General features: G+C 45.5%; 1 protein-coding gene and 1 long non-coding RNA gene across 2 annotated transcripts in view; both read left to right on the top strand.

The window, feature by feature from the left end:
* Positions 1–3,375: 3,375 nt before the first annotated feature.
* On the top strand, positions 3,376–9,514 carry BARX1 (BARX homeobox 1). Its single transcript, XM_045025062.1, is given in 6 exon segments — positions 3,376–3,478; positions 3,481–3,565; positions 3,567–3,967; positions 7,243–7,531; positions 7,999–8,083; positions 8,776–9,514. Coding segments are annotated over 6 exon segments (1,128 nt in total). The 3' UTR covers positions 8,941–9,514.
* Positions 9,515–11,689: 2,175 nt separating this feature from the next.
* LOC123374749 overlaps positions 11,690–21,081 on the top strand; it is a 158,402-nt gene continuing 149,010 nt past the window's right edge. The window contains exon 1 of the long non-coding RNA XR_006581183.1: positions 11,690–13,367. This is a non-coding gene — a long non-coding RNA (uncharacterized LOC123374749). The remainder of the gene's footprint in view (positions 13,368–21,081) is intronic.

Here is a 21,081-nt window from a genome sequence, read left to right as displayed (position 1 = left end):
CATGCGGGAACGCACTCTGGTCAATGGTTTGTAGCGTGGGCTGGGACTAGGCAAACTTCCCATCGACTTCAATTGGGTTTTTATCCGGCTGAGGACTGCAGAGTGGGACCCATGAAGAGGCGAGACTGCTGCTGCCTTTGGCTGTTGAAGTTAGCCTTACAATTGATAGTGAGTACAGGTCCCTATTAAAATACGGTCAAGCTCTCAAGAGAGAGAGAGAGAGAAATCCTGCAGTCCTCACTTGTAGCTGTAGTTGGGTCCAGTGGCAATTATGCCCGGTCAAGGACTTCGGGAGTTTGTCCGGAATATTTCCAGGTACAGAACCCGCTCCGAGAACGCATTCCGATATAAGGATTCCAGCTCCCACAGACGCATTCCCAGGGAAACGGCTGAGAAAACGTGCTAAAACAACATTGTTTCAGCTAACGCTATAAATAAGGAGACTAGTCTACGAGTTTCACATCTACGAGGAGATGAGATCGACTTTCCTCCCAATTCTCTTTGTGTCACGCGAGGAGCAGCAAAGAAGGTTAGATTGCTTTTCCTGGAGCAAAGGACTCCCTGAAAACACACATTTAATAGTTTCCTCAGACAACAAAAGCCCAGTAAAATATTGGCCATTACCTTTGGAATAAAAACCCCAAATTAAAAGAAACGAATTGCAGATTTCCCCCCAATTGACATGCCGTTTAGCTACAAACTTCGCATTGGTAACACGCAGCGTGTGATCAAAGACGCTTTGTTTCTTCCCATGGAGTTTAACTAGATAACGGTTTTCCATTTATAAAATAGCCCGCTCATAATGTATCTTACGAACATTAAGAGCCTCCTTTCATCTCATGGAGAAATGGAAATTAAAAGACTTCCAAAACCATGTTAAAATTAGAACACCACGAATCTGTTGTTGCTTAAATTTTCTGTAGACTGATTTGGCTGTATTGATTCCCAGGTGCATAGATCTTGCCTGAAATACATAAATCATATGTATAAATCTTTAATTAATTATAGGCTGCCCTGCATGAAATAGGGTCTCTGGAAAATAAACGAATCCCATTGTTCTATGCAAAATATCTGTAAAAGGGCTATACAAATAAACGAATATAATCAGTGATTCCTCCCCCACCACCACCGCCATCAGTTCCTTTAAATTGTTTACCGAGGCTTGGCATAGACACGGTTCGTCTCTGATCCGTGGTGAATCCAGCGAGTCTCTGTTATGGTTCAACAGAAATGGTTTTAGAAAAAGGAAATCTGAAACTCCGTAAATTGCCAGATATAAATCTTTCCTTTCAAACGGGTGTTTCTCTCTCTGCCTGCTACCTACCCATCTACCTACGCGCGGTCTGATAACAGCTCTTCCCAGGAGCCTTGTTTCCGAAAGGAAGCAGGACGTGGGCAGACACTCCCAGTGCCAGTTTGGGAACCACTGTAAGTTTGGTCTTTCCATTTCACCTTTTGGAGCCCGATCCCGCAGCCCTCCATTGTTTTCCTGAGGAAGGATCAGGCCCAACCACGACCTCTTTCAGGGGGCGATCCCGAGCAATGGGAGTTTCCCACTGATTTCCATTGCAGACGGATCGAGCAGTCCTCAGACATGAAAATATGAACTACTCGCTATTTGCAAGTACCCCACACCTGCAGACTCACGGGGAACACGAGTAGACTTCCCAAGCCTGAGCGCTCCCTATGCCTTAGCCACGCCACCAGCGCGCCCCATCAGGAGAAAGCCATCCAGCTTGGTGAAGCCTTCACCCAGGCCCCGGTACGTGCCCTGAACTTCGCCATCCATTCCGAAATCGATCTTCCTTTCTCTTGCCAGGGCCCGATCCTGCAGTCCCTTACCTAGTCCCGGACAGGCACCGCTCCCGTGGATCTTAGCGGGAATCTTGCCCGAATAAGGACTGCAGAGCAGTCCCTGGGGCTTCTCCATGTTCCTCCGCAGTAGTTGTTGCTAAGGGTTATGGAAGGCTGATATATATATGCTGTTTTCGCCCAGTACGTCTATGAGATCAAAGTTCACAGCCAGGCCCAGGTTGAAAACAGGGCTAGGGTAGGAAGGAGGAACCTCTTTACATCCATGGAGGCAACTGGGGTTCGAAGGCAAAGGGAACCTTTCACCTCCCCAGTCCCTGCTGATGACCCTGAGCGAAGCCAGGTCACCTTGGAGGAAGTGAATTTAACCCCCTGGTTTCCTTAGGGGATCCGCAGTTCTGAAAACTCTTGTCTTCCCCGAAAGACCCAGCAGACTCCATCGAGTGGGAAAGACCCTCATTAGCGTCCCGGGGTGTTGGGTTTGTGGCACGCGGTTCCCGAGATCTCAGACACTGCGTTAGTCCGAGGATAATTTCCCCTTCGGTTAGCGACTCGTGGTTTGCCACAGATTTGCTGTGTCAATGGCAAACAATCCTAGGCAGAGGTGGTAGAGAGGGTTGAGGGATTATAATTTTGCTAATCCGGGTGACAAATGATTTAACTCACCTGGGTTGAACACACTGCGCTATTATTCTTCATCCGTTTCTCCTGCTTTGGAAAACCTTGCGGTGCGCCTTTGGGTTTCGTTTTTGAAGTTTTTATTGCAGGACTAGGAGGCCGGGGCTGCTCCTTGGCTTCAGACAATGTGCGATAATGTTCGTAGCCTCCAGGTATTGGGAGGAATCACTTGGCCTTATTTCAGTGTTTTCCTTCTCCACACTTGTCATCAGAGAGGAGAAAGTAAATGACTTGCTGCTTGCAGCAAAAGCATATCCCCTTTCCCCGTGCTTTGGTTAGGGCCAAACGGGATATTTGCGGGAGTTAAAGGCGAACAGGGACTGGGACATTCCGAAAATGGAACCGGGGAACGGCAAACACTGCGCAAGGCGATCGCGTGTTAAATTGTACATCCGTGAACCTTGGGGTTTTTCATGGAATGCACAATATTTGACAGGCTCTTTGAAGTGTGTCTCACCTGCAGGGCAGTACACAACTAGACGGGTAGATTAGCTACGAAGGAGAGCGGGCTTTGCGTTTGGAAAACGTCCTGTGACTACATTTAAAACCAATAGGACGTTGCACATCCTAGAGGGTAAGTGCAGCTCCAGCATTTCTAAACCGCTGGCACATTCCTCTTCTTGTTGGGAGTGGGCTGGCGGTGCGTAATTGCTGTAAAGTACCTTTAGCTTCAAATCGGGCATCGCTGGTTAATTTGCTTTATATGGCACAGGTTAGACGCTCTTCCTTAACCTTTCGTTTCCAGGTACTAAGCGCCCCCCTCTTTCCCCTCCCCCTCCGCCCGCCCTCCCCCCCCCCCCCCATCCAGCTCCGACAGTCCCAGACTCAGGTCAGGAATATAATAGGCTGCTGTCTTCAGTCCTGGGGCGGAGAAAGAGCTCTCCTATGACGTGCCTCCTGCAGCATGAGGTTGTAACTTTTCCAGCCTGGGCTCACTCCTTAAGGAGATCTTCAGCCACTCGGTGCAGCGGGGAAGGAAGAGGGGGGGGCGGTCGGGGCAAGCACACGCCGAGCGCTGGCCCCTCGAGCCCCTCCGAAGGGGAAAGGCTACCCGGGCTGCGGGGAAGCTGCGCGCTTCGCCAGGAGGGAGAATGGACAAAGCCTGCCCGAGGTCCCTGGGCGCCCTTCCAGAGGCACCAGGCGGAGGGCGGCTCTAGGGCGAGCCCGGCAGGATCTGTGCAGCCCGCGGCGGAGAGAGCCGGCGCCTCCCGGAGGAAAGGGGCTGGGGGCGTCCCTGGGGTCTGGCCTGGGGCCTGGCCCGCAGCGGGAAGGATGCAGCATCCCCTGGACCTGGGAGCCGCGCATTATTTCCCCGCGGAAGTCTTCCCTGACCACCGCTCGCATCGCTACCGGAGTTTTATGATCGAGGAAATCCTGACGGATCATCCCGACTCCAAGGTCTCGGCGCCGGCGGGAGAGCTCCTCAAGTTCGGGGTGCAGGCGCTGCTCTCAGCCCGACCCTACCACAACCACCTAGGTACGTCCCGCGGCCTCGCTAGCCCCCCCCCCCCCCCCCCAGGCCGGGGAGCAGCCTCCGTCCGCATCAGCCCTGCAGCGGCTCCCAGACTAGGGGCAGGGGGAGGACAGGGGCTCGCTATGCCCAGAGTGACAGTCCCGTTCATTAGCTCCGTCCCCGGGGAACCAGCTGGGCCCCTGGGGCAGTGCAGGTCCCGGGGATGGCGGGGGTCGTCACCAGACGGTAACAAGCTTAGACCTTTCTTCCGCTGTTTGTCAGCGCGCCTGATGGCAAAGCGCCACTGCACAGGGGAGCTGGGGTCATGGTGGAAACACGAAGCAGCTCTCTTTATTCAGGGATCCGTTCAGCGGCCAAGTGCGGCAGATAGAGCCTTTCACACACGGATCTGTGTTTATATGCCACTAGGACGATCCCTTTCATGTAGTTTCATGCCAGAAGTTTAGGCCACAGGCAAACAAATACCTCACACACACACCCAGGAAGGATGATTTAAAATAACAAGATTTTTTTTTCCAAACAGGATTCCAACAGAAGCAGGTTTCTCACACATCTAAATAGTCTGTACATAACTGGCGTGAAACAAACTTTGTTCTTTTTCCCTTTTCCCCAAGTGTTTGAGCTGCATTCTTCTATTATAACCGATTTTATGGGGCTCATCATAGGGAACAGCCTGTTTCCTTCTCATTCCATCTGATTACTTTCAGTTGGGAAAAACTTTTTTTTTCCTTCTGCGCAGGACGGAATCTTAGCCTGGTAAACTACACACTGTAATTACACGAGGAAAACAAAACAAAAAACCTTTCAAAATAGTATGTGGCATTTCTAATCTTTTTCCGCCAAAGAATTGCCCAACATTTTTTTCACATTACGTGTCAGGATTATTTTCAGAATGAAGCTCATATAATTCACTACAGATTAAAATAAACGATTGGGTTAGTAATGTGAGTAAGCGGTTTGTAAGTATTTCAGACAGGTTCTTTGCCTTCTTAAATTCAACATAGGCCGACACGCTTGGGCCTTATGAAAGTTTGGGCCTTCTGAGTCCCATCCTATTTAGAGAAAACGCCTCTGGAAGATCATGGAAGTTATGATGATTGTATTGTACGGCAGAGAGACAAATATAGAGCTTGTCTATGTATTAGTAATGTACTACATAGAACATTACTCGTGTGTGCATATACAGTGTAATATATAGAGTGTAACATATATATCTAGACGTATGTAATATATTACTAATATATTACAGGCACAATAAGCAAACCATCTGTGGCTTCTGAATTTGAAAACTGGCCTTTTGAAAACTGTCCTTTCCAAAGCTACCTTGAACCAAACCTTTCTTTATCATAGAAAAAAGAATAAAATACAAAAAACCACAGTTTATTGTTTGCATAAAGAATCAGAGCAACAATTGCTCTATGGGGGGAATGGTTTTCACAGACCTGCCGAACTCAAATGCTCCTTTATAATTGGGTTAAACCAATTATAATGATGTTTATAAAATATCATGGCAAAACTCCCGTTGACTTCAGGAGGAGCAGGAGCGGATTCCTAAAACTGGGGTAATAAAAGTTCTTGCTTCTGCAACACAATTTATATTCAGTCCCGGGAGAGGGAGTCCGAAAAACCTTTTAGAAACATTTTTCTTACAAAATCCTGATTATCCCTGTAGTTTCTTTGCTGTTCGAGGCAGTTAAAGATAATTGGTTTGTGTTTTAATTTAAATTGCTCTAGCGAGTGCAGCATACTGTACTTTTATTTTCTCCCCCATCAACGCTTTGTAATATACCGAATGAATTATTCATTATTTCCAAGCTAATTCTGCATATGCGTTGAGCCAGGTCTTTTGCTGTTTCCTCCTCAAGATTAATAGGGAAAGGACTTCCTACTTGTGAGGGGCATGTGGGGGGCTCCGGGAAGGGATGCTTGAATTGTAAGTTTATATAGTTTCTTAGCCTGCTATTAGCAAACTAAACTTCCAGGAGGTCATTTGTCAATTTGATTTTATACATCAAATAAGAGAGTTGAAACTAAATACGTGGTTCAGAGAAGTATCGCCAGTTAAAAAATAATTTGTTAGGCGTTACTATAATATTTTGGATCGAGAAAGGTTAGACCTGAATGTTTTGATTGTGATTCAGTAATACATTTAACGATGGGTTTGCTTGTGAATTTAAATTAGAATAAACCCGTTCTGTAGCATATTGTTTTACAGTAAGCCATGCAAAATGTGGCAGTATTCTAGACTGTTATCAAAATTAATATTTTATTAGAATGAATGAAAACGCAAAGAACGAAAATACTATATAACTATACGGGGCCTTTGGACTAAAATTAGATATATATAGTAGTGCTATAACCTCCAGTCCATGTACGCTATATTATTCTATTATATGGATTATTTATTCTATGGCCAAGAACTAGGACCTTTATTGTACCTTTAGGTACTATTACATACTAAATTATTTTAAATTATACCCACTTGTAATCCCAAATTATTAATTATCAACTGCTATCTTAAATTTAAAAATATGTTTACATAATAACAATTCGATCATATTTGGATCGGGATTTTTATATTACAGCAAGATATTTACTAAACGGGGAAAAATCAATCATTAAGCAATATATAGAACTAGGCTGAAGAATATTGGCTACCTTTTTAAAAAATAGACTTAGATTTAAGAGTATTGACCTGTGAACGTTTCATTCTCGTAACTGGAAATATTTTAATCTTCCCCCCTTTCCTTAGTTGTGTTGCACTTTACTCATTTCCCCCCGAACAATGACGTTCACGTTGTTTCTGTACTGGTGATGTTTAAGAGATGCAAGACTACAGAAATACAACGCGATCGCTTTACAGTTGAAATATAAAATATTCCCAGTTTAATTTCCCCCCACACCGAATGAAGATTAAACTCGTTTGAAAAGGAGCCTTCCAACCCTTCAAATCTTGCTGGATGGTTTTAAATGCTCATCGTATTAGTTTCTTTGGATCCACCCACAAAGCTCAGCAAGTCACCCATTTTCCCCCATTAAACTCCATCCCGTTTCCCCGCAGGACTCCACATTTCCTTCATTTTTCCATCTGACCCTATTATTCCTTTTTTCCCAGGCGGTACCCGGGGCCTCTCAGCTGTAGTAGGGCCTGGCTTGGGACATGGGCACGGCATATCTGAAACACGTCAACAGTCATGCTGGCATCTGGGGAAGCTAAGCGAGCGCTAGATACGTGCCACAGGCTCCTGCCGGCTCTCACCGTGTCTTTCTCTTCGCAGCGGTGCTGAAGGCTGAGCAGGCGGCGGTGTTCAAATTTCCCCTGGCCCCCTTGGGCTGCTCCGGCCTGGGTTCGGCCCTGCTGGCTGCAGGTTCGGGACTGCAGGGCAGCTCGGGATCCCCTCACCTCCCGCTAGAGCTGCACCTCCGGGGGAAGCTGGAGCCGGGACCCCCGGAGCAGGGCAGCAAAGCCAAGAAAGGGCGCCGGAGCCGCACGGTGTTCACCGAGCTGCAGCTGATGGGGCTGGAGAAGCGCTTCGAGAAACAGAAATACCTCTCCACGCCGGACAGGTGAGGGCGGGCCCCGGAGCCGCTGCCGGGCTGGCGGTACCTATTGGGTTCCCAGCCATAAACCCAGTTCTGCCCTGCAGCCTGAGGGCGGGCAGCGCAGGGGGCTCTAGCCGGGCTGGGTTACCAGCCCATGAAGCGAAGCCAGTCTTCCCCGGGGGCACTTTGTGATCCCCAGAGCGAATCAAAGAGCTCCAAGGAAACTAGTTCAATGTTTACCCACCCACAGCCCAGGTTAGTTTGGGTCACTCTCCCCTCCCCCAGTTCAGATATCTGCTGAACAGAAGCTAGGTGGGGGTGGGGAAAGAGGGCCGAGAACGCCCGATAGTCCGAATCCTTCCTTAAGGAACAATATACACCAATGGGGAGGGGAGCGAAGTGGTGTTTGGGATTTATCTGAGCAGTGGGGTTTTGACTGGCAAGTGGGTGGTTTTCTGATGGCAGTACGCGTGTCCTCTCTCGCCTTGCAGAATAGACCTGGCGGAGTCCCTGGGTCTCAGTCAACTTCAGGTGAAAACGTGGTACCAAAATAGGCGAATGAAATGGAAGAAAATAGTAAGTGTGCTACTTGTCTGTCTGTGAAGCCTCGGTCTTTTTCCCCTGTAGGAGTTGGTTGCTGGCCGATATCTGATTGCATCAGGGAACATTAGGCACTTGCTGGAATAGGAAAAGGGGTTTAGATTATTCGCTCGTCGAATCTAACATCTCCCTGTGTGTACCCTGATTTGCTCGTTGTTCGGATATATCTTCTCTCCCTTTTCTACGTTGTTGGTGACAGAGGCCTGCAAACCCAGCCCCGCTGGCTATGACAGAAGGGGGCATCTATCATGAACAGCAGAAGGGCTTGTAAAAATGCAACTGCACGAAGGCACAACGTAGCGGAGCACAGGAAGACGGGGAAAGAAACCAATAGCCAAGTCTACTCCGGGGATTTGAGGATATGCCCCCCGCCCTCCCCCAGGATATTCAGGACCAAGGGCTGAGGGAGGTGATCTATAGAGGTAGAGAAGAGCCGTTAAAGCAGTAAATGCAACCCCGGTCATGATTCAAGCCAGCTGTAAGCTGTTTTAGTTGGCTGCCTCCCAGCCCTGGTGTTGAAATACTGAGGACATAGAATATATTTTTGATTCTCATTATAATTTTTTACTGTAATATAGGCCAGCCTATAGCTTTCACAACAGGATAAAGCCCTTGTATCAGGCACCTTTAAACGTGGTTTTATTCTGGCACGTCCTTCTGTTTTCCAGGTATTACAAGGCGGGGGCCTTGAATCTCCCACCAAACCTAAAGGCCGTCCAAAGAAAAACTCCATCCCAACCAGCGAGCAGCTTACAGAGCAGGAGCGAGCCAAGGAAGCAGAGAAACAAGCGGAAAGCCTAAACTCGCCCTGTGAAGTCAACCAGGAGGAATAAAAAAATCAAAATAAAAAAATCAAGGATGCCTCGTGAGCGTGCCAAACAGCACAAAGACTTACAAAACAGCATCGATCAAGTGCCTTCTCTAACGAGACCTGAACATTTTAAAGACTGGATTAACGATGAGAAACACACCACCCGCAGCAGTGGACTGATCCTTAGACTTGTGTGCCATGCATTTGTTAGGCCTCATGCACTCCCTTCTATTTTAAAACCTAGTTTCCACAATGTGGAATGAGGAGCAGGATAAATAGACAAGGCCCATGCAGCGTTCTGTTCCACAGGAAGATGCAAGGTGGAAGAAGATGGGTGACAAAATGGTTAGTGGATTATTATTACCATTTGATTTCCGTTGTATTTAATATTGATTCCTTTCCCCCTCTTTTTCTTCCCCCCATGTACATAAGGAAAAACAGCCGTTTCTCTTTCTCTGTATCGGTTTGGGAGCTCTGAGATGGAAGATTGTTGTATTTTGTATGACAACCTGAAAGGGTCAGGAGGAGATTGTTACTGTTATTTTAAGCCTACTTGCTGTCTACAATCCTGTGGTGCCCCAAGTAATCCGAAAACTGCATTTTATGATCAGTTAATGCAAGATATTTACTTTATTTCAATAAAGTATTTTATGACCTGTTGCTTTCAGTAAGGTAACGTGTTTGTGTATTAGTAGAAGCAGTTTTCCTGTTAGTTATTCAAATACAAGTTAATTGACAGATCATAATGAAACAGAGGATACACAACTCTGTTCCAGAGACACACTGTATTCCTGTGGCTTTATTTCTTCCATTTGTGATACAGTACGGTATTCATTTTCACTAGTAAATTCTCACCCGCAGAGTAGCACGGATTTAAGGGGCACAATCCTTAAATCTTTACTCGGCCCAACTTCCCTCATCTTGGGAAGGCGCGAGTCCGTATTTAGTATATTTCACGCATTGCATTTATATATATATATATATATCACTGATTGCTTTTCGTATAACTTCTGTTAGCAAGTAAAAAGTGGTATTTTCTGCACAGTAAATATGTTAAATGATGTTATGCCTTAAATTAGAGGCGAAACAGAGTTTCTTGCTGTGGGTGTGGCAATATGTGAAAGTGGATAGCCTAGCTATCGTGTTATTTTTTAGAAGACCACCAAAACATTTAAAATATACAAGATTTCGAAGCCGATGATTCTTCCTAAATGGCACAAAATGCGTTTGATAAATTATTTGGTTTAATAATAAGCAAATCGTTATCTGGCCTGCCTACATAAAACCAACACTAATTTCCCGTATGCCATATTTTGTGTGTTCTCTCATATAATGTCCGATCCCTCATCAACTTCAATGGAGTATAAATGATCGGGTCTCTAAGAAAATGCTGAAACTATAGACCGAATTCGATCTTTAATTACTCTGCGCAACACCCTGGAACAGTGTCACCATTTCCCCCTATATTTATATATTTAAATAGCTACGTTTTAACTAGACATGTAGCCACACATCGTACTTCCTCTAAGGAGAAATGAAGCGGTTTAAAAGTTTTTAACTGGATGGTATTTTTTCTTGTATCCGGTAAACATTAACACAAAAAAATCGAAACCATGTAAAATATACTGAAAATACAATATTAATTCAGTATGTAAATATTCACATTAACATTTACGTCAAAGAAAGTTCTCTTGATAACAGTTGTTCTCTAGTGCTCTAGACATTTACTATGAGAAGTGCCGAGCAAGAGAAATCCGCAGTGAAACAGCTTGAACCAAACGATATAAACGGGCCCCTCGAAGCTGCCGAGAAGTTACACACAGCTAGATAGCACATTAGAATGTTCGAAAGCTATACGTCACAAAAACAGAGTGACGTAGATGAGTTGCCTCCTGTAATGTATCAAATCACCCATTCTTTAAAATCTGGAGGATTAATTCAATGATTCCTAAACGCATGTTCGATTCCATCGAATTTACCAGCATGATTTTAACACTGTGCGGCAAGTGGAAGTTTTTTGTAAAAAATAAAATAAAATAAATCAGTTGCTGGTAACACTATGATACTTTACACACGGTGGTATTTGTTTTATCTTAAATGTAGGGGCTGATAGGCTCGGGCCCACACCCAGAGTCTGTAGAAAGCAGACGGGCCCTCTCTGTTGTCTGTGTGAATCTGTGTCTAACAATTTCGGAAATGCTACCTGGAATATCTCCACGTTCAACGGCATCACGTGATCCTATCTACACAGAGCGCTCTCAAGTTAGGATGCTGCTCTGTCGGGTGAGCCCTTTTCGGGCAACAGAAACGATTATTCAAAATAAGGAGAGAGAAAAATATTCAGGAACCCCCAGATAGAACACCCCCCCATCCCCAGAGGCTGACTCGTAATCGCACATTAAAAGAGAAGAGTCTGGGGCTGATTATGATGTTTAGGAAATAGGGCATCTCAGGTAAATGGGCGGATGGAAACACCACGGATCCTAGGTTCGCTCGTTGTAAGAGAATAGCTTCTTGGGCTGGTAAAGGATTTTGGCTTGTCTGACTCCCCCCCTCCCCATTAAGATGAGCCGTGGGAATTAGAGGTGTCGGCGGGGGAGGGAAGGGGAAGGATTGCGCGCTAGGGATTTTTTATGATGCCTCCATCCAGGTGGTCTGTGCCCACAACCTGCCCTCTGCTCCTCCGACTCTTGGAGTCGTCAGTTACAGACTACTCTGCCTACGTTCTCAGCTGGTGTGCGTCAGTTTAACTCCTCTGAAATCAACTGGGCGACACCGGTTTCCGCCGCCTGGGGACCCTGGCTGCCCATCGCTTCCTTTCCATATCTCCGCCAGCTATTAATTCCACCGGGGTGGAGTATTGAAAGTACGAAGCAAGCTTGAAAACTGATTAGGTGTCTCGGTGATAGCGCTGGAAGAGAGCTGTTGGCTCTGCTGAACTCCTTGCAGTGAATTATAGCTCCCCCCAGCCCGGTTCCACTCTCAACTCGTAAATGTCACGGGCTGCGAGAATCTTAATATTTCACCTATTGCATGTAGTATATATAGTCAATGATTCCATGCCCGGGCTATGTTACGGGGACTGTTTTGTTAACTGCTGAGATGAATAGCGTGAGATCCTGCCTGTTTGAATACAGATTGTACTTTTTTTTCTATTGAGTTATCAAATCGCAGCGTAGCTGCGGAAACATGCAATTGTCCTTTAAAAACAAAAACGCCGCAGGAAACAAACTGCTGGTCTACCAGAGAGAGCAAAGAGAACATTTGTTCTGGAGACCTCTTAAAGCATCTTAATTCCTTCCTCCCCACCCGGGCCTGACGGAAATGAGGGCATCCTAGCGCGCCAGGCAGTCATTTTCTTCTCCGAAGGTGTGTTGTATACAAATACGAACTATTTCGTGAGAAATTTTCTGCGTATTGTACTTTGAAGCATCCATCCCTGGAGGGGTGAAATACGTTGTCAATATCCGATGACATCTAATCTGTTCAAAGGAAGGTCTCTAATTGTTGACGGGAAAAATAATCAGCCAGCCAGTCTGATTCGCAGCTGGGGCGTGGTGAGACAAGCAGAGAACATCCCCTGCTGGACCCAGCCTTTCGCTGCCTTCCAGAGTGGGCATTTCACTCTAGGTTTTATTTTAAATCTCGGGACAGAGCAAAACAGGTCAGGAGCCCGAGCCTGCTGCTCTTGAAACCGAGAGCGCCCCCACTAACTGCGCGGGACCCAACTCCGTGCAATGGATTGTTTGCATGATTATTAGTGGATTGAATTAGCTGATTTATTTTGGACTGTCTGGCATTACAAGTGTGGCAGGCCTGGTGCCTGCCGATGAGGTTATGCAGAGCTCAGCTTGCAGGATCCATGTCTCAAATGGGTGCCTTGAGAACATGGATCATTTAAATCGCGGGGCATTACAACAATCGGTCTGATAAGAGGAAGGAGTTCCCCAGAGGCGGAGTGGAGAGCTTTGCAGCGTGCCAATCACCGCTACAATTCTTCCGCTTATGGCAGGCGGCTGCAATCCCCAATGCGCTGCAGGGAGCGATGCTGTCTGCGCTTGTGAACACCTTGGCCACGTGTCTCATTCTCTGGGTGGCATCGCAGGTGGAGGGGATCAGAGGTATGGATGGCTGCCGTGGCTGACCTCCTGCAGCAAAGATTGATTGACTGATTGATTTTAATTTTATTGGCCAGCCTCTCCCAATTAAGTGAGTAGTTAGTAACCCAATTAAATTACAGGGTAAAAAGCAATCCCCAGGAAAGGGGAGGGAAAAAAAAGCTCAGGCCCTCACTCCCAGCCCTACAGCATTCAGAAGAAGCAAGACCCGCCCGGGTCCTTAGGCTGCGGGCGGCGTCAGGTGAATGAGAAGAGGCGAAGGAGGTAGAGGTGCACTTGCTAGACACGTGGAGAATCCAGCCTCTGCAGCAGCGTGACTGACAGCTCTGGAGTGAGTAGCGCGTTTCAGGGCTGCCTGCAGGGAACAGCAGCGAGATAGGGATGGGATCTGAGCACAGAGCTCAGAGGGGCAGGGGTGGGGAAAGTTCCGAAGCAGGCGGCTTTCCAGGCGCACAAACGGGGCGTTCAAACAACTATGCAGCTTTGACTCGCTAGGTTAGAAAAATGTATTTGTTGATCATTTGCAAAACATTACTAACGTCCTGTCTGTGACTTGAATTGTTATTTTAATCTCCGTTCTTCCCCCTTTTATTAAAAACAATGTGTTATCTGGTCTTATTTATATATTCGTTATATTTCGGTGTCTGGTTTGATTTCTGGTTATTTAGCAGTGAGCGAAATTAAACTCTTCCCACTGGAGTAATAATGTTACAATAATACCGTTATACTGATGCACATTTATAATATGTATATAGTAATTTACGTGTGCAAAGTGCTCTGTAAATATTACAAAGTGTTTTCCATTTCAGTCACGTGAGAGACAAGGTGGGTGAGGTAAATAGTACAATGAACAGTGTCCTGATATATGCTCCGCTGAATACGATTAGATTCAGTTTTCAAGTCTTTGGTCCAATACTCCTCATTCAGGCGAAAGTCTTATTGTTGGCTTCCTATTCCAGCCATTGTACCATTAGAGCAGACTACAGACATTAATATGAAGGGCTTAGCCTCCCCCTCCCCCCCAAAAAAAAAAGTTAGTGGGAAAACTCTCTCAGGATTGAGGGATCGGGCGTTTAGTTTCGCGAGAAGAAACTGCTGTCTGTGTTTGAAGGCTCTGCCAGTTAGTTATGGATCTGTCCGGAATAATTCCAATACCAGATAACTCAGTGTCCCTAGCAAGGAGGACATGTGTATATATCCCACTTCATGTCTGAATGTTTAGGCAGAACTCTCTGCAAGGTCAGTGGGGTTTTTTTTCCTTTGTCAGGACAGACGGATCTGGCTCCTAGATTATTGGTAATACAAGAAAGCAAACCACTTGGTTACAGGGACAAGAATTCCTAGTAGTGTCCCTCGACTGGTCCTGCAATAAGGTCAGGTCTCGACACAGAGCTGGTAGAATAATAAAACCGTATTTTCGCTTTCAAAAAAAAGAAAAAGTTGTTTACTTCCTTAGTGTCTGAAACGGACTCTTTTGTCTTTCTATTTTCATGATTTTTTAAAAAATGAAAACGTTATCAAAATCGTTATAAAACGGTAATTTGCTGAAAACCCAGTTTTCAGTGTATGAAACACTTTAAGGCTTAAATAGTAAAAAAGCATGATTTGCTCATGGGAAAAAATTGGACAATGTAGACTATTTTCATAAAGGTCATTTTCTTTCTCTCACGCCCCCCCTCCCCCTTTTCCTGCATAAAATGTTGACTAGCCGTACTCGAGACCAATGATGTAACCAATCTTGATTTGTCAGGCATTTTTACAACTTTCACTTTTGGCTTCCTGCGTATTCTTTCCTCAGAACTAACGTGAGGTTTCATTAAAGCAACTTACTTTTTTGACATATTTACCTCGATCTGTCTTATTTCCGCATAGGTTATTATTCATTTAGCAAAATGTTAAGCTGTTCCTGGGAGGGGAGCGCTTTGTTATTGTGCCTGGATTTATCTTGCAAATACAGCCAGTCGAAGACATAATCTGAAGTGTGTGTGTGTTAGAGTGCGGTTGCTTCCTGTTTATAAAGCTATATCTGTATCTCGGGTTAAATAAACTCCAAGGATGAGTGAGGAGGTGTTTGCAAGCCCAGGATGGTGATTGCGGAGTAAACAGGAAGCAAATTTGTTGTTGTTTATTATAGTAATAAAATATAATCTAGTTACATATTTTGAGCAATAATTAGATTAAAAGAATTTGTATTTAAACTACAGGAAAAGCCGAAACAGTGTTGAACACCACATGATCTGGATGGGGGAGTTCTGAGAGCAGTGGCCAGTCAGAATACAGGGATTTGCATATTTCAATCACTGAAAATTAGTGGCTTTAGCAACTGTATACCTTTCCTCCACTCTGAGTGGCCGAAACCATGCCTGTTTGTGTAATACAGAACACTGTATCTCTCTTCGATTTTAACTCCCCTCTGTTACTAGTTTATAACTGCAAGGGGAAGCTAGGTTATAAAACAATGACACAATCCATCTTCAGTATATTTGCAACCAGCAGCTCATTATAATTCTGGGAACATGTAAAAGGAAGAACTGGTGCATTCAAGCATAAATAGATTGATTGATTGTATTATTAATCTATGTCCATGTTAAATTGAGATTTGGAAATAGCTAATCGTTAGTTCTAACTCTAGGATTTACAGAACAATATATATTTTCATTTATGTATTTGAGAGACAGGGTGGATGAGGTCATCTTTTATTGGACCAACTTCTGTTGGTGAGACAGTCAAGCTACACAGAGCTTTTCTTCTGGGACCTGAAGCTTGTCTCTCTCCACCAGACGTTGGTCCAATAAAAGATATTACCTCACCCACCTTGACTCTCTAATATTCTGGGACCAGTACAGCTACAAGAAGACTGCACACATTTTATATCTTTGGTGTAAGTGGTGAACAAGTGATTATTATTCACATGCCATAAAGGCATTATTTGAGGATGGTTGGTCTACCTTTTCTCTTTATTCAGGGCTGTGAGGGAGAAAATCAGGAGTATGCTATATTATATTCTATATTATTTTCATTGCTGGTCTCGGAAAGTGCCCCTTTAACAAGGGATGGAATCTACCTCAGGGTCTGCAAGAGGGAATGTTGCTGGGAACTCTACTGCAATATAAATGATAATTCATGTGTTCATAGGTTCATGTGTTTTTGGCTTAAAGAGCAAAACAAAAATCCAAGGAGCTTTTTCTTTCTGCTTATCCTGGTTATTTTATTCAAACAAACCACACTCCTGACAACACAATCTCCCAGTTTTGTTGCTGGGGCTAAAGTTTATGTTGTGAATGAATGCACTTATCTCAAACCAATGTTATAAGCATAAGGTTGCCACACAACAGCCCCATAACCAAAGGCCGTGTGTGTGTGTGTGTGTGTGCGTGCGCCATTCTGGGATTTTGTACCATCCCACCTTGCTTCCTGTTTCCCCTATGTACATCCCTCCTATGGTGCACCACAGTGTTCAGAAGCCATGGGATTTGTGGGCTGAGGTGGAGCTGAGGATCAGCCTTTCTCCACAGCATGCTCCTTGGCTGACTCATTGCAGAAGATACTTATGCCAATGCCTCCATGGAGTGAATGTTGTGCTAGCATTGTAACTGCTGGGGATTCTCCCCTGAAGGTCCTGCTGCACAGCCATGGGAGGAGTCTGCCAATGGCAGTAAGACTCCTGGACCATTCAGCTGGGCTAGGACAGGGCCAGTAGAGTTGGGGACACTTCCACATGGCTGACTCCTTTTTCTGGGCTAGGGAAGCAGCTGGCAGCTCTGTCAGCCTTAAAACCTCTCCTGCCTGAGGGAAGTAGAACCAAGAAATCTGGTGAGAACCAAGAAATCTGGTGAGGTGAACTTCACTGATCTTTCTAGCCCCCCTTCCTTACCTCTGGGCTTTTCTGTGGTAGGAAGTGATCAAGCCCCAAATTATAAGCCGAGCCAGGACATTGCCTGGTCAGGTCACATGGAGACAGATCAGAGCCCAAAGAACCAGTCCTGGACACTAGACTCTCCCCAAGCTCACTCTAGTCACCAGGTTAAGAGGCGTGACTGAGATGTGCTCATGTTGTTTGTAAACAGACAGCCTGAAGTATATTTGGTTATGTAAACAAGTTCTGAATGAAAAGAGCGTCTCAAGCAGCATACAGAGATCTTTAAAGCAAAGATTTATAGCCTTAATGTTTAGGGTAATTGAACTACGTGCCTAGAAGAATTTTAATTTTGGAAGGAGTTGTTTACAGCACAGAGTAAATATGTGCTGTGTATTGACTAATTCGCAATCTTTTTACTCATGCTAGCAAATCCCAAACTCCCTTTACTCACATGAAAGGTCTGTAAAGACGTTGATGCTACATTTGGCAAGTTGACTTTTTGGTAAAGTGCTTAAATTTCTGGGGCAAGTTATTTTTCTTTTGACTGGTTTACACATTGAAAGGAAACAAATTTTATTTCCATGACTACTTTTACACAGGACTAGCCATATTCTGCTCTTAGTTACACCAGTGCAATAGCTGAGAGCTGGTTTTGGCTTATGTTTAAGCTGCTGCCTTGGGCAGGTATCCTTCTGCCTGATGGTAAAAACAAAGACAAGCCATGGAATTATTGGTAAAAGGTTACTTTCAAGTGTATTTTGGAAAGGCCTGTAAGTACTCTTACAAACAGGCTCTTGGACTACTTCCCTACTATCCTCCATGAATTTCACATATAATTTAGGTACCAACCAGATAAGAAGCTTAGAACTACACCAGGCCTGCTCTAAACACAGCTTTTTGTACTGATAACTTTTGGTTAGGGTATTTTTTTTTTAACACATGGCTAAAATGTAATTAGGAAGCTCAATGTTAATAGATCACCAAGTCCATTTTTGTGAAGGATGGGCATGTCAGGTAATTGTAGTTACTGGTACAACTCATAATGGGGATATTGTTATATTGGTATAAAGGTGCCTTCTCCTGGGGTAATTTATTCCCCTTCCTGGAAGTAAATAAAATACTGCAACAAGCATGTTTATATTAGTGTAACTGCTTCCACATCTGGGATTGCACTGCTTTAGGTATCTGGTTAAAGTCCAATATCTTGTGTGTAACCAAGAGAGCTGTGTATTTACTTGTGGTGCTTATCTAGCCTTCAAGTGTTCTTCCCATATGTGGCAGGGCAACAAATCACCAACATGGCGCCTCCTGCTGGTTGTCCTGGAAATTAGCTCTTTTCCAGCTCCTGAGCACCTTCTGCCAGCTGATGTCTCACCTGTCACTGGCCCCTCTGTCCCTTCCAGACCCCTGTTCCCTTTGCCCAGGGGTTCTGCCCACTGCAGCACCCCCTCACTCTAGGTCTCCCCTCCCAGGAGAAACCCCAACCTCCTATCCCCACCTTGCCTCAGTGGCTACTGCCAGTCATCATCCAGCCCCCTCTCCCTGGGGCAGACTGCAGTCTCTAAACCACACATCATCAGCAAGGGGGTTGGACCAGCTGCCTCTGCTATACCTGGGCTGCCCCTCTGCAGCCCCAGTACCTCTGTGGGCCCTTAACTCAGCTTGCAGCCTGAGGCTTTGCTAGGCTGGAGCTCCCCAGCTCCCTCTGCCCTTCCCCAGCACTGCTTCACCCTAGGTACCCTCCTCAGCTTCCCAGGCAGCCAGGTCCTTCTCTCTCTAAAAGAGCTCGAGTGTGTGTCCTCCTTAGCGCCTGGCCTCAGCCCTCTTATAATGGCCAGCAGGGCCCTGATTGAACTGGCCACAGCTGTGGCTGCTTTCCCCATCAAGCTAGCTTCTCCACCACAGCCCTCTCCAGGTCTGTTTTAACCCCTTCAGGGCCGGAGCAGGGTGACCACTCCCCTACACCATATTAGAATGTTAATTAGGTCTAAATGTAATTAGGATGCTCAACGTTAATAGATCACCAAGTCCATTTTTGTGAAGGATGGGCTATGTCAGGTAATTAACATTAGCTTTAATAAAAACATTTATATTTGTTTAATACGCAGGTTAAGGAAAGAATATTTGCACATCTGGTATAATGCTTAAAATAGCTAAAAATACAAAATTCGGTTTAAAAGTCATGGTATATAATCTGCAATATCCCAAATTAAGGTTAATAACTTAATGATATAGTTTAGATATTAGCATCCAAATATTCAGGTACGTCACTCCATAAGAGGTTATATTAAGAGTAGCTTGTGGAAAGCAACTATAGCAATGAGTGTAGATTGTCCCTTAGTAACTGAGAATTTAGGATGGGTTGTTCCTCAGTGAATACAACCCATCAGAGAAGTATTTCTGCTACTTTCCTGACTTTGCTTCTCAATGGCACTTGACTTCATAGGTGCCGACTTTCCACAGTGCTGGGAGGTACTTGACACCTGGCTCTGCCCAGTCCCTGCCCCCACTCCACCCTTCCCCCAAGGCCCCACGGGCATCCTGCCTCTTCCTGCCCAGTTCTGCCCCCCCCCTCCCCCGAGCATGCCATGTCCTCAATCCTCTCTCTCACTCCCAACCTCCTACATGCCACGATACAGCTGATTACAGCAGGCAGGAGGTGCAGGGAGGAAGGGGGAAACACTGACCTGCGGGGCCTGCTGGCAGGCGGGAAGCACTAGGGTGGGGGGGAGCGGATATTGGGGTTGCTGGTGGGTGCTCAGCACCTATCATTTTCTTTTCCCCATGGGTGCTCCAGCCCCAGAGCACCCACGGAGTTAGTGCCTATGCTTGACTTTCCCCAAAAGGCCAAGGAGAGGCCCATATGGGGACAAATTTTGCCCACAGTGACCCTTACCAAAGTCAGTTTTCCAGATTACAGTCAGATTATAGCCCAATATTATTATTTTTTTGTAAGATTTGTGGCAAAATTCTCCATCTTACACCTTTGCATGGGATCTATGTCAAGGCAGAGTTTGGTCATTTCTATCCATGATTATGCAGGAATTAGATGATAGCATGAAAGTATCTTCAGAGCTTGGACCCTAGCACAACGGGGTACTGATCCATGACTAGTGCTCCTAGGCACCATGGTAATACAAATTAATCATCATCATGAAATAAACAAAATGGAATCTTGTGTTGCATTTGTCTGGGTTTCTCACTAGTGTATTGAAAGAACATGGGAATTACCATGCTGGGTCAGAGCCTATTGGCCCTTCTAGTCCAATATACTGTCACCAACAGTGGCAAGTAGAAGGGTGCAATCCTGGGTCCTTGAAGCCAATGGCAAGATTTCCACTGGTTTAACTGGAACTAGGATTTCACCCTAAATTTTTAAAGAAGGATGCAAGAAATTCCACTTAGGCAGGAACTTTCCCATAGGGGAAATATATTCCCAATTCTGGGCACTTAGGGTATGTCTACACTACCTGCCGGATCGGCGGGTAGTGATGTATCGCGTCTCGTCTAGATGCCATACATCGATCCCCGAACGTCCTCCCCGTCAATTCTGGAACTCCACCAGAGCGAGAGGCGGAAGTGGAGTCGACAGGGGAGCGGCAGCCGTCGATCCCGCGCCACAAGGATGTGAAGTAAGTCAATCTAAATCGATCTAAGATACGTCTTAGATCGATTTGCCCCCCCCCCTCCAGTGTAGACCAGGCCCAAGTGTGACTGCCTTGTGCCTAGACGCAGGAGAGTTTTTATCCCGTCTACATTGGAATCTCGTCTGATGTAATTCTGGATGTTGTTCATATAGGGCCAGATGCAAACCCCATTAAGGCCAAAGGGAGTCTTTCCATGGACTTCACTGGGCTTTGGCTCAGGCAGGTAAATGTTGATACCTTTTTGTGAATGCTGCCAGTCTCAAAGAATTAATCAGGATTAATTGCATGCATGTTTTTTTTGTTTGTTTGTTTTAAATCCTTTATTAGCTTTACATTTGTTGTCTTTCCACTTCAGTGGGTGTCCTGTGGGCAGTACTTTGCTTGTAATGAAAGAGGTGCCAGGGCTCAAGCGATTAGGTGCTGGGGCACGGGAAGTTCCTCTGGCAGCTGAGTGATGTGCAGGGCTGCCCAGAGGATTCAGGGGGCCCCAGGGCAAAGCAATTTCGGGGGCCCCTTCCATTTAAAAAAAAGTTGCAATA

This window comes from Mauremys mutica, chromosome 7 (assembly GCF_020497125.1).
Source record: "Mauremys mutica isolate MM-2020 ecotype Southern chromosome 7, ASM2049712v1, whole genome shotgun sequence".
In the NCBI taxonomy this organism is placed as follows: Eukaryota; Metazoa; Chordata; order Testudines; family Geoemydidae; genus Mauremys; species Mauremys mutica.
The sequence above is the reverse complement of the archived record's forward strand: the minus strand, read 5'-3'. Positions and strand labels throughout refer to the sequence as shown.